The sequence below is a fragment of the Carassius carassius genome, chromosome 49, assembly GCF_963082965.1.
Source record: "Carassius carassius chromosome 49, fCarCar2.1, whole genome shotgun sequence".
NCBI lineage: Eukaryota > Metazoa > Chordata > Actinopteri > Cypriniformes > Cyprinidae > Carassius > Carassius carassius.
The window spans coordinates 21486549-21501180 of NC_081803.1; the positions used below are offsets into that span (position 1 = coordinate 21486549).

Genomic DNA, 14632 nt, shown 5'->3' on the forward strand with positions numbered 1-14632 from the left:
TTTGATTTAATTACAATTATAATCAAACTTTATATTCATAAAATTAATTAATATATAAAAAAAACAATCTTATGTCATTAATTTATATTATAATATATTTGGAGACAATATGCAAAAGTAAAAACTTGAACACAATAAGAACTTTGCAACTGTTTTAATATGTACAAGATTTTTTTTGTAATATGTAAATGTGTATTTACTTATTAACTTGCATTATTTACATACTAACTTGTATTATATATTATATCTACATATAGATCTACTCCTGACATGTTTGATTATATGTACTCTTGTTAATACAATATATTTGCTTATCAAATAAAAAAAAACAATAAGGTCCTATATGTTAACATTAGTTAATGCATTAGTTAAAATGAACTGACAATTAACATTATATTTTTCTCAGCATTTATTAATCTTTGATAACGTTAGTTAATAAAGGTACAATTCTTCATTTTTTGTTCATGTCAGTTCCTGTTCGATTTAAAAAATGTTAGTAAATTAACAAATGCTTAAAATAAGTTTTGTTCATTGCTCATTCATTGTTCATGCTGGATGATAATAATTGATATAGCTTAATGCAATTATTAAATCCATGTCTGCAAGTTATTTAAATAATTTTATAGTCTGATGTGCTTCATGTTTTTGAGTACAACTATAACTTACAATTGTGATATAATTCTGTCTTTATTTTAAAATGAGTTATAACACTACTACTAAATATTATGATAATATAACATACTGTTAATCAACATCAGAAAACCGCGAAGAATGCAGTTGTGCCATTACATTTTTTAAATGACTTCATCTCAAGAGTCTTTAAGTAAGTTTTTTCTTAAATTGTGTTTTTTCAACATCTTTTATACCAAAAGCGTCTGTTTAAATTACTGTAATTAGTTTTGTAGTCAAGTCTAAATTGTGCAAACTCGTTTTAGTCACTATTATTTTCAAATATGATTAGGCATGTCCAAACTTTTGATTGGTAGTGTATGTTTATGGTTTATAATTTTTGCCCACATCATTGAAGTGCTGACTGGTCTTCATAATGTATGGAGTCCTTTCATTTTTGTCCATTTTCATCCAGCCTTGACCAAGAAACTCCCTGGAAATTCAAACACCTTCATCAAACATTCAGCAGTATATCACCATCAGCTTCAGTCTTAAGCGCTCTGAAGTGCTTATTGTTGTTCTGGTGATACACTCACTCATATGGAATGTTCCGGAACACAATATGGTCCAGTAGAGTGATTTGTTCTGCTAGTTCCATCGCCGACAGCGACTCAAAGCATTCGACTCTCGGAGAGTCGGACTAGAGAACACATAAAATGACACCGAATGAATGAAATGCATCTATGCACACAAATCAGGAAGACTTCAGTGCTGCGGTCACACTAACCATGAGCACAATATCCTCAATCTTCAACTGTGAATCATCTTGTTCTTCTTGAGAAAGTGCACTGGGGAAAGATGCACATTATTAATGGAATTAAAACTCTGTCATTTAATTATTTATTCAACACATATGAGTAAATAATTAAGTGCATATGTTATCCATTTGAATTTTGCCCCAAGTCTTGTTTTTCAAAAGTTTTGAGTCTTTTCTTTTGAAAGAAATTAATTCTTTTAGCAAAGATGCAACAAACTGATCAAAAGTGACATTTATAAATGTTATAAAGGATGTTTCACGGTTTTCACTAAAATAGTGACTGTTTTCAACACTGATAATAATTAAATCAGATTATCAGAATGATTTCTGAAGATCATGTGACACTGAAGACTGGAGGAATGATGCTGAAAATACAGCTTCGATCACAGGAATAAATTACATTTTAGGATACATTTGTAACAAGTCTGTTTTGTCTGTCTTATATTTTGACCTATAGTGTCTTTTTGGTTCCTTGTGATCATTTTCATTAATTCATTAATCATTTCATTCACCTGGTGTTAACTAATTATCTGAATGGCCCATTGTTTCATCCATGCATTAGTCTTTGTCTATCTTAGTTTAGTTTAGTTTGGATGTGTTTCTCTATGGTCTAAAAGTATTTATCATTTAAGTCTTTTCAAGAGTATACTCCTTCGTCGTGTGATTCCTTATTGCAACCAATGCATAACAACATTCACATAGAAAATAGTTATTTGAAATTGCAATGATATTGCACAGTATTACTGTATTTTACCAAACTCAAACTTTTGAATGTTAGTGGAGGTGTTTTAACTAATACAAGGGTGAGTAGACAATAAAACATTTAATGTGATCTATCTAACCTTTCAGTGAGACATCAAACTAATTTTCCCAGATTTGTACAGATTTATCACTCGTGCAACTTAAGCACACAAATGCATTCTGATTTCAGTTTGCTGGTGTGTCACCTCAGTATATTAGCTGCAGCCTTCCTCTCCTGCGGCAGAAGATCTGGATCTCGCAGCACTTCCTCCAGCAGAGCGATCACAGCCGTCGTCAGCTCTGCATTCATCTCAAAGTCCTACAAAGACAAACACAACGTTTCAGAGAGGATGTTCCTGTAATTTATGCACTCCGTGTATGTAAACGTGACCCAACCATTACTGCAGAAGAATGGACATGAACATTGGTCAGTGTTTTTTCACTGAGCGAGTAGACACCACAAATGGTGTTTGTGTGCATGCACAGGTTAAATTAATTTATTGAAACTGCTTTTCAGAAGTTTGGGGCGAGTAAGATTATTATTTTTTTAGATGTTTTTGAAAGAAGTCTCTTTTGCTCACCAAGCCTGCATTTATTTGATCAATAAAAACAGTAATGTTTTGAAATATAATTATAATTTCTATTGTTTCAACTATATTATATTTTAAAATGTATTTTATGCGTGTGACCAAAGCTGTATTTTCAGCATCATTACTCCAGTCTTCAGTGTCACATGATCTTCAGAAATCCTTTTCTGCTCAAAAAAAAAATTAAAAATTATCAATTTTTAATACAGTTGTGCTGCTTCATATTTTGTTACAGAAACCGCGATTTTTGAATAAGTTCAGATGAACAGCATTTATATAAATTAGTATTTAAACTATTTCAAATGTAATTATTTTCATATTACAAATGTCTTTACTGTCACTTTTGACCAATTTTATGCATCCTTGATGAATTAAAGTAATAATCCCTTAGTGTCTTCAATAATCTCGAGAGTATCAGCCATTGAACACTCATATTGGTCGATCACTAAATAAAAGCTTCCACTAAATAACTGCTTCCTAAAACCGCTGTGAGCCAAAAGTTAACCACCAGATCTTGCAAATGATCTGCACACTTAAGATAGAACAGATTTGACTGGATGCATGTAGCTGTAGTGCAAAGTGATATGCTGCTCTGTTCCTGACATGAGTTAACAGCACGGGGCCCTCGGGGGTCCGCTGACATTTCAGAGCAGTCACTACTGCACATGATGAAAGACTGAAGGGCAAAGCAGGTCTGACAAAGACTACGTTCATGAGGTGTGAGACACGTCACAGCAGCTGTTTGGAACTGGTGGGCCGCAGGTCTGTCCGGGTCACATAATAAATGCAAATCACAAATGTAGCTAATAAATCATATAATCATGCGTAAGTGGAATAGCAGTACAAATCAACTGATTGAGTTTAAGGATGTTTTGTGTGCTTTAAAGGCAGGGTAGGTAAAAAATGTATGAACATTTATGAAAACTTTCTTCCAAATTTGTTTAAACTTTCTATATATATCAATGCATAATTAAAATGTAAGTACTCTGATAAAAAGAGTATAAAAATCGAGTGAGTCTAGACCGTTTACTCTGTATTAAACACAGCTCATTATTTCCATTCGGGACGAAACATAGGATTGGCTTAGGCGACTGTCACTCTCTCGCAACCATGGCAAAGACCCTTTTGCCACACATGACCTGCCCACTTGTGCGCGCACATTTGATTTGAGGAATTCAACAGGCACGGATCCTAGGAATACCAAAACAATGACAGAGAAACAGCAAGCAAAATTCACAGTACCAGCCTATGCAGTTAGTGAAGGCAAACCAGGCAAAAAAAGGAAGACAGTAACAGTACAAGAAAAGGCAATGAACAAAAAGTCTTTGGATAAACAAAGAAATAAAACACGAGTTAATATCGGCGTGGCTTTCCAGCGATGACGAGAACTGAGGGAACTCAAGGGGCTGAAAAGTGACTCCTTGATGGCTTTATTTCTGCTGGACAGGTAAATCTTTCTTTTTGTATTTTGATCATACATATTTTTTTGTTTATTTTTTCATGAAGCATGTGTCATTAGCACACGTAGCTGCGTAATATAGCTAACATAACATTACTTAGCGAGCCGTAGTAGAGACGATAAATAATCTATAGGAGCCCAGAAGGGAGGGGGTGGAGTGAATGGAAATAATGAGCTGTCTTTAAAACAGTCGTGAGAGGTCTACAGACACTCGATTTTTATACTTTCTTTTTCGGAGTACTTACATTTTAATTATGTATTGATATATAAATAAAGTTTAAACAAATTTGGAAAAAAAGTTTTTTATAAATTTTTTACCTACCCTGCCTTTAATACCATAAACAATCTTGTTAGATCACAAATCAATACTCATATTTATTTAATACCTGTTACAAAACCAGCTGAGAACAACCGAAAACAGAAAGATTTAGAGTAAATGGTGGAATATATTTAGATTTGAAACACAAAAGTAAAAAAAAAAAAAAAACCTCTTTTTGGTATTTTTTTTATATTTTTTCAAAAAAATGGTGGTCTTGTTTCCACCATGGAATAAGGTAAGTTTACATCTCACAATTCTGTCTTTTCTCAGAATCTCTAGTTTACATCTTATTTTGCAATTTTGACTTTTTTTTACCACAATATTCTATTTATTATTTATTGCAACTTTAATTCAGCCTTTTCTTTATATTTCACAATTAACAGTTCTCAAAATTGTGAGAAAAACAGTAATAACTGTGAGATAAAAAAATAATAATAATCGCAATTACGCAGAAACAAATTTCCTTCAGACTAAAACATCCAAAATATACATTTAAATGTTTATTTTATTGGTTAGCTATTAGTTTTTATTAACCCCCCCCCCCCAACTTCAGGAGCATTTACATACACTAAACATTACAGTTTTATTCATATCTATATTCTGAAGGGTTTGTTCATATATCGTTAGGATGATTTATATGGCTGTTGAGGAATTAAAAATCCCTTCTGTAAAAACCTTTAATATATCAACAAAATTAAACAGGAATTTTAAACCTCACTTTATCCAATGTTTCGATTTATATTCTGGAGATGTATGCAAATGAGCGCATATTTAATTAGAAAACCTGTAATACAAAATAATTGATTAATCAACTGTGGAAGTATGCTGATATAAATTTTTTTTAACCCTGTTTATCTTTTGTGTCTTGACTTAAAAATCACTAAGCTGTTTGAACAGAGCTGTGTGGCCAAAGTTTGTAAAAAAACCAGCCTAAAAATGTAAAAATCCATCCAATCATTTATTAATAATCCCAATAAATCATAAACAGTCTATCCGAATGAGTGGTTCCAGATTTCCATAGATCTCAATACACCACTGAGGACACGGTGGTTCAATTTAATTTTCGAAGGAACTGTCTAAGGAAAAAAATTAAAAAGTCCTATATGTTTGTGCTAATCATTTTACAAACAAGGGCCAGTCCAGCGCTGGAGTTGTGCAAAGGTTACTTCTAAAAGAGCAATCTACACCAATGCTTCTTGTGCGAACATCATCTCCAGACAAAGTAAGTATCACGCGTCATAATTCTTTTCTCCAAAAGATTAGAAGGCTAATGTTGCTAAATCTACCATTATCTCTGCCTGTTTTCACTGATGCTGTTTTCACATGCTACCAGAATGATCGTAAATAGGAATGTGGTAGTTAAAATTGCATGTGAAAGCAATGTGAAGTCGTCTGCTTGAATTTGTCAAACTCATAATGTGATGGCACCCGAAGGCACCGTGAGATTTTCGTTTTTTTTATTCGTGCCATGCTCCCCGTCTATGTAATTGATAAACACGCATTAACTGCACAGTACAGTCAGATTACATGAGACTGTACTGTTTTTCCGGAGCATGAGATGTTGAAGCCCCGCCTACTTCTGCAAGCGGAGGCGGGAACCCCTTGCTCATTTGCATTTAAAGATACAAATACAAACCGGCGCATTTTGGCTCATACTGTACATTAAAAGTGTACAAATTTTGAGCTTAAAATTCACATACACACTCTGGGGACATCAGAGACTTATTATATACATCTTGTAAAAACCGGCATAATAGGTTACCTTTAAGGCATTGAATCTTCCTTGCAAGATGTGTCTCTGTTATGACTGATAAATCACTCAAGGGCAGGGCATTGGGAACAAAATGTCAGCTTGGAAATGATTCAAGTCAACAAACCTGCGAGTGTTTGGAAACCCAGTGGCGCAGGACATTGAGCACCCTGTTGGTGGCGGCCCTGCGGATGAGGAACTCCTTATCGTACGATTTCTCCGGGTTGGTAAATCCTGAATGAGAGACAGTAGAATAGATGTTAGATGAGGACATGAAAGCTTCCCCAGAGCCGTGTCATGACTCCTCAAAGACCCGATGGGAGATGTGTTTCAGCGGCGAGGGCAGCTGTCCGACCCCATCAGTGTCATCTAACCTTGCGGGCTGCTGTGTCCAGCTGCGGCGGTGGCGATGGCGAAGGCAGACGCGGGGGACACGGCACAGCGGGAGCCATCGGGAGACTGACCTATGAAGTCACCATATCATGGAAAATTCGATTTTCTTGTTTTGAAATATGAGATGAATCCAGCCAACCTGGGGACGTTCGCTAAACTTTGGCAAACATTCTGGCAAACGATCTTCCAGTAATATTAATAGAATGTTTGTCCAAATGTTCTCAAAACATTAGCAAAGAAACATTATTTATACATCCTTCATGGAACGTTTTACTTCTGTTGGATGTTTGTCTAACATATTTTTTTAAATGTTACATCTTAGAATGTTCAGGGAATGTTTAAAAGTAACGTTCCTATAATGTTTGCAAAATGACAAAATGGAATGTTCCTTTAACATATGTTTGTACAAAGGTTGTGGGTTCGATTCCCAGGGAACACATGTTAGGTAAAAAAATATTAGCCTGAATGCACTGTAAGTCGCTCTGGATAAAAGCATCTGCTAAATGCATAAATTAATTTTAATCTGATTTAATGTAGGAAATGAGGGGAAAAAAACACATTTTAAAACATCCAGAGATATCATATTCATAACTTAATGGGGACATTAGCGAAGCATTTTTAGAACATATTTTTATTACCTGGGAATGCACTTTGCAAACATTCAAATCCTTTTTCCCAATCCATGCAGACTGTTTATTGTAATTAAACTAATCAAACTTCATGAGGTGCATTTTGGGATGCTTTTTAAACAATACAGAAGAAGTTAATTTGCTGGACTTTGATTTTTATGCTTTTCCTGCACTACCAAGTTCAACTCATCCATTTACAAAAATTGATGAATAAAATAAAAATGTAATTCAAATAAAAAAATAATCAGTCAATTGTGTTCAAACTTTGTTAAGAGTAAATGTTTTAAAACGTCCCATTCAATTTGGTTTAAAAATCTTAAACTAAATTATGTATTTGGTTTATGAAACCTCAACTAACACATGAACTTAATGGGGAAAAACAAAATGCTTCTGAAGTGTACAATATGTATATGTCATAACCTAAAACTATCCATGAAAATCTAAGAGTGAGAGAGCAGTACCTGTAGGTGGTCGGTAGCGGAGGTGTCTTGGGGTGGACGGTGAAAGGCATGGAGACATGTCTCCAGAATCACTGGACGTGGGTGTCTCAGGAATGAACTTATCCATTGATACTGACTCCAGTACAGCTGTCAGGAACATCATACAACATCAGTCATGCATCTATCTTCACTATATGGACAAAAAATATTGGGATACACCTCTTAATAACTGAAATTAAGGTGTTTAAATCTGACTCATTGCTACAGGTGTATAAAATCAAGCACCTAGCCATGCAGTCTTCTTTTTTCAAACACTTGTGAAAACATGGGTCGTTGCAATAAGTCGGTTCATGATAAGTCTGGGTTTGGCGGATGCCAGGAAAACATAACCTGTCTGAATGCACTGTGCCAATTGTCAGGTATTTAGGGGAGGAGGAATAAAGGTATGGGGTGTTTTTTCAGAGATTGGGGTAGGCCCCTTAATTCCAGTGAAGGGAAATCTTAATGAGCAGCATATCAAGACATTTTGGACAATGTTTTGCTTCCAACTTTGTGGGAACTGTTTGAAAAAAGGCCCTTTTCTATTCCAGCATGACTGTGCCCCGGTGCACAAAGCAAGGTCCATAAAGACATGGTTGGATGAGTTTGGTGTGGAAGAACCGATCAAATGCCTTTGGGATGAACTGGAGAAGAGATTGTGAACCAGGCTTTCTTGTCCAACATCAGTAACTGACCTCACAAATGCTCTTCTGGATGAATAGACAAAAATTCTCACAAAAATACATCAAAATCTTGTGGAAAGCCTTCACTGAAGTGTAGAAGCAGATATTGCAGCAAAGTGGGACTACCTTCATATTAATGTCTGTGTTTTTAGAATGCAATGTCATTAAATGGTCAGGTGTCTCAATACTTTTGTCCATATGGTGAATCTATCTAACTTTCTGTCTGTCTGTCTATTCATATACGTGACCCTGGACCACAAAACCAGTCATAAGGGTCAATTCTTTGAAATCTAGGTTTATATATCATATGACTAAATAAGCTTTCCATTGATGTATGGTTTGCTATGATAGGACAATAGTTGACCGAGATACAACTATTTAAAAATTTGGAATCTGAGGGTGAAAAAAAAAAAAAAAAATCATCTTTAAAACTGTCCAAATGAAGATCTAAGCAATGCATATTACTAAACAAAAATTAAGCTTTAATATATTTATGGTGAAAAATTTACAAAATATCTTCATGGAACACGATCTTTACCTGATATCCTAATGATTTTTGGCATAAAAGAAAAATCGATAATTTTGACCCATACAGTGTATACAAATATACCCCAGCGACTTAAGACTGCTTTAGTGCTCCTGGGTCACACTTCTGATTTTCTATCCATTTGCAGCTGAACATTAGCGGACCCACAACACTCACCTCGTCGAATACTCCGTCGCAGCTTCCCACAGAAGGCGTCTATACGAGGCAGCTCCCCGCTCTCCTCTGGGGTGGAGGGGCTGAGCTCTGGAGAGCTGGGGCCCCGGCTGAGGTCCAGAGGGGCTTTAGTGCAGGTGGGTGGAGGGGAGGTGATGACGGGGTTGTAGGGAGACGTCGGGCTGCCAGCTGCAGAGAAAGATGCCGTCGACAGATCCAACGCACCACCCTTAGAGCTCACAGGAGAGCTGAGCGACAGCTTGCGGGAGTGGATGGGGGAAGAAGTGCGCGAGGGGATGGAGACGGGCGGAGGAGAGGAGAACTTGCGAGAGAGCCGAGGGGATTTGTTGTTCAGGTGCTCTCCACTCCAGGTGCCTTGGTTGGTGGCGAAGAAAAGCTCAAGGGACCTGATCCATCAGCGTAAGATGCAAACAAGTAAATAAATGCATTGCACAACCAGATCCATCTATTATTCATCTATCATCCTAACAGAGCTCATTTACATACAGTCATGTGAAAAACAAAGGATGGTTTTTCTGTAATGATAAAAAATAATAATAATCCGGTCCTTGGCAGGTCTCAATATTTGAAAAAAAAAAAACAACAACACATGATATATCACAACGTGTCATTATTTATCATTAAATGCCTTTGATTAATTTATCACCTTTAAGTTTTGGCAACCTTCAGGTGTGTGTTAACACAACGCCAAAGAGGAAAGACGTCAGTAATGATCTTAGAGAAGCAATTGTTGCTGCTATTAATTTGGGAAGGGAAAACCATGGAATTGAATAGAGTGTCTTTTCTTTTTCACATGACTGTATACAAGTCTTTAAAGGTACATTAGCAAATACAATTTATTTAACTCTTAAGGATCAGAAAGAGGGTGGAAAATAAGCATGAAAAACTAAATTATGACAACAAAGCTGATTAACTGCTAATAAGAATGGACATGAGGGAAAATAAAGTCCACAAAGGACACGAGGGAAAAGTCCCCATGAAAAACCAAAAGGGACAGAGGGAGAGACGGGTGATGAGTTACTTGGACTGGTCCAGCGCTAGCCTTGTGATCTTCAGGCTGTAGTCTGGACAGATGGAGGTGATGGACAAACGGTCGGACGAATGATACTGAACCCTGCGAGTGACAGGGAGGGAGGAACAGGAGGATTGTGGGAACAGAGTGAGTTCTGTGGTCTGTATTCACACAGATGGAGCCAAAGTATAACATTTATGTGCATCTGAAGTAATGAAGGTTTTGTCTCAATAAAAATCCATAATGAAAGAAAATAATTTTATGTGCTTTTTATATATTTTAATCTTTCTTGCACATATTCTGCAGGATTACATTTTTTTAATGCCTTCAGTTTGCATGTTTTAAATTGGGCGTAACATTGAATAACACGGTTTTTCAGTAAAATGCAGAAAATCTCATTTGTGTTTGCATCCAATTGAAAACTGATAAAGAAATAATTAAAAGATGAATTGAATATCAAAAATGATTCTTTAGTCGCACACCTAATATTCCATTAATTAATAACCATTCAATAATTTGTGGTCAGTAAGATTTTATATTTTCCAGAAAAGATTCTTATAAAATAATATTTAATAATAATAATAAATATTAAATATTAATAATAAATAAAGAACCATTATAACATACAATATATTTCGTTTTATTTTCTCTCATGACAATGCTCTATCTATTCTAATTTTAATTATTTGATTATAATGATTATTATTAGAAAACATCACAAATACCTGAAATTATTATTATTATTTTTTTTTTTTTTGCAGGCATTACTCCAGTTTGAAAAAAATTTTTATAATTATTATTATTATTGAAACATTTCTGGTCAGTTTAATACATTCTTGCCAAGTAAAAAAACATCATAGTGATTCCAAACCTGAAAAAAATCCAAAAGGCTGCTAGAGTGTGTGCTACTCTAACCTGACAGGTATACACGTGAAGGGTTTCTTGTAGATGTCGGCCAGTTTGTCCATCACGACAGCAGCGGTGGTGAAGATGCGGTAGGTGTGGAGGAAGGTGTTGAGGAAGTCGATGGACAGGAAGCGCAGGTCGGTCAGTCGTTCCAGGAGTCTGTCCACGCTGGCGTAACGGATCTGTGGCACCTTGCAGGAGTTCAGCGTCTTACTGAAGCAGATGTCCACATCGTCTTTGTGCAGTCGGGCGTCAGACCTGCAGATATGAATGAGCAGATTATTAAACTGTTTACTATTTATGTTGAATTCATCTATGTGATTTCTGTGTTGTTACTGTAAACTAAAATTAAAAAATATTATTATGTTTTTTTTTTCGTTAATTGAAATTATGCTGAAATGAAATAAAATATTAATATTAGATAAAAAGCTTAAATTGTAATGAAAATTAGGAATGATGTCTTGGCAGCTAAGAAAGTAAAACATTTTTTTTTTTTCTATTTTTTTAAATAGATTTCTATTTTTAGCAAATAAAATATGATTAATTTAAAATAAGTATGTATTTAATGTATTTAAAAATATCTTTATTTTAAATAATTAATTTTTTTAATAATGTTTATTTTTTTCATATATATATATATATGTGTGTGTGTGTGTGTGTGTTTATAAGTGTAAATAAATATGAATTTAAATTTAAAAAATATTTATGTTAAATACATGCATGTTTATTATAAAATAACATGTTTTTATAACAAATATTTGTATTTCTATTAATAAATAAATATGAATTCAAATAAAAATAAAGAATAAGTTGAAGCATGAAAATTACTAAAACTAAACTAAAAATAAATAAAAAGTTAAAACCCTAAAAAAATTGACCAAAGCACACAACAAAATGACTGATAATTGAGATATATAAAAAAATTATATATATATATATATATATATATATACACAGTACAGACCAAAAGTTTGGAAAATTACTATTTTTAATGTTTTTGAAAGAAGTTTCTTCTGCTCATCAAGCCTGCATTTATTTGATCAAAAATACAGAAAAAACAGTAATATTGTGAAATATTATTACAACTTAAAATAATAGTTTTCTATTTGAATATACTTTAAATTATCATTTATTTATGTGACGCAAAGCTGAATTTTCAGCATCATTCCTCCAGCCTTCAGTGTCACATGTAACATCAGTCTATCACATGATCATTTAGAAATCATTCTAATATTCTGATTTATTATGAGTGTTGGAAACAGTTCTGCTGTCTAATATAAATGATCAATAAAAGGTTAAAAAGAACTGCATTAAGTCAAAATAAAAATAAAAATTCTAATAATATATATTCTAATAATATATTTTCTTTACTATCACTTTTGATCAATTTAACACATCCTTGCTGAATAAAAGTATTGATTTTATTTAAAAAAAGAAAGAAAAAAAATGACTGACCCCAAATTACTGACCAGTAATGTATATTGTTATTACAAAATATTTATATTTTAAAAACATAGCTTTTTTTTATTTTTATTTTTTTACTTTTTATTCATCAAAGTATCCTAAAAAAGTATCACATGTTCTGAAAAAATATTAAGCAGCAGAACTGTTTCCAACTTTGATAATGAATCATCATATTAGAATGATTTCTAAAGGATCATGTGATAATGATCCTAAAAATTCAGCTTTGCATCACAGAAATAAATGATCATTTAAAGTATAATACATTTAAAAACAATTATTTTAAATTGTAATAATATATCACAATATATACATTTTTTTCTGTATTTTTGATCAAATAAATGCAGGCTTGATGAGCAGAAGAAACTTCTTTCAAAAACATTAAAAATAGTAATGTTTCCAAACTTTTGGTCTGTACTGTATGTATATATATATACAATTATATAACACTGGAGTGAGTGTTTTACTTGATCATGTGTGGCACAGTGACTTTGGAGTTGTCCTCAAACACGCTGGTCATCAAGCCATTGCAGCGAATGTTGTCGATGCACTAAATGGCATAAAAATGTAGAAAAGAAAAACAGAATGCAGTGACTTCACTCTCACACAGTAGCAAATGCAATAAGATTTGATCAAAATGATCAAACTAGGAGAGTGCACAATATATGAGTAAACAATCATTATCATTATTGAGAATGATCAGCATTTGTCTGATTAGGCCGAGACTGGAAGCATATAATATTAGGCCTTATTTTTCCTATTCAAATTATTTCTATAAAATGAAATTAAAGAGTTCATCTGAAGGGTGTAAAAGTATAGATATATAGATAAACAAAAAGACCAAAACAGCTACCAGTATTAACCCGAGTTTGCATACCGGTTCATCCCAAGAGCAGAGTGTATACAAGACTGTTCATACTAAAAATAGTATGCAAAAACTTTACCGTAAAGTCAGTGAAACTATTTATGACAATGCAAATATGATGGAAACTTCTCACTCTTGTGCATTTCATGCATGTTGATTTCTAGCTACAAAACATGAACTTCTGCTCTTCGTGTTTGACTGAATCTCTGCTTTTGAATAAACTATTTATTTCTCGTGCATTTTTGCTTCATATGAGTTGTGATATTCGTAGAAAAGCTGTCTGCGGTTTGTTCTACAGATGCACACACTGTGACAGGTCTGAATAAGCGTGTTGCATGTATTGTGCAGATTGTACCTGGCTCATGTCGCTGGTCCAGGCTGCTTTCTCCTGTCGAGACGGAGCGAGCAGAACCACTGAAAATGATGGACCATCAGCAGGTTCGACCACTATTTTAAACTCCAGGTGACTGAGCCCCTGACCAGCAGCATTATCTAGAAGATGGAGAATCAAACCTCACTACATCTACTTCATTGATAGTTAGCTTCATGTTGCTATGACTAGGATTGATGGTATTAATAAAGCTGTCTGAAGTCCCACTCACAGTCTTCATCACCTGCATCCAGCTCCTCGATGAGCGTGCACTCTATCAGAGACAACGTGCCTCCTTGCTGTGGTTTTGAGGAAAGATACTTTTAGTTATTTTATGCTTTGAAACGGTTAAAGTAATAGTTCACCCAGATGTCTGAACTGAGCTTTTCAATGAAGGTGAACGGTGACCAATGCTGTAAATTAAAAAAAAAACAAAAAAAACAAGTGGGGTAGGGACAACATGATGGTGATTTAATTATAAGAATATTTTAGGGTGAACAATTTCTTTTAGAGGTTTAAATCACTTTGATTACTTTAATTGCTGAGCTGTTGTTATTTTCAGATGTGACTCGAATCACTTTGAGCGGGAGCATATTTTTATTTCTGATTCATTTAAATAAAGAGATGATATTAATTTAAAAGAATACATATTTATTAACAAAAAATTTATTTTTAAATAATTAAAACATATTTTTATCATATATAGTGACATTGTATATATATATATATACACACAAAAAAACATACACTTAAATGAATAATATAATTAAAAATTATAATTTAAAATAAATAATGCATATTTAAATATACTTTTTATTATAAAGTAAATTT

At 33.8% G+C, this 14632-nt stretch overlaps 1 protein-coding gene across 3 annotated transcripts in view; it reads right to left on the reverse strand.

Annotated features, from left to right (window-relative positions):
- Positions 1-14632, reverse strand: part of rasgrf2a (Ras protein-specific guanine nucleotide-releasing factor 2a) — a 32740-nt gene that overhangs the window by 4684 nt on the left and 13424 nt on the right. Inside the window, exons 11-23 of one of the 3 annotated variants that reach the window (XM_059545350.1) lie at positions 14034-14100; positions 13787-13923; positions 13034-13116; positions 11115-11363; positions 10209-10301; positions 9170-9573; positions 7766-7891; positions 6657-6746; positions 6410-6516; positions 2374-2486; positions 1397-1457; positions 1206-1309; positions 1018-1102 (exon numbers count right to left, since the gene is read on the reverse strand). In XM_059545350.1, the coding sequence (XP_059401333.1) occupies positions 1018-1102; positions 1206-1309; positions 1397-1457; positions 2374-2486; positions 6410-6516; positions 6657-6746; positions 7766-7891; positions 9170-9573; positions 10209-10301; positions 11115-11363; positions 13034-13116; positions 13787-13923; positions 14034-14100 (1719 nt within the window). The remainder of the gene's footprint in view (positions 1-1017; positions 1103-1205; positions 1310-1396; positions 1458-2373; positions 2487-6409; positions 6517-6656; positions 6747-7765; positions 7892-9169; positions 9574-10208; positions 10302-11114; positions 11364-13033; positions 13117-13786; positions 13924-14033; positions 14101-14632) is intronic. The other 2 variants (XM_059545352.1, XM_059545351.1) reach the window with 2 other exon arrangements.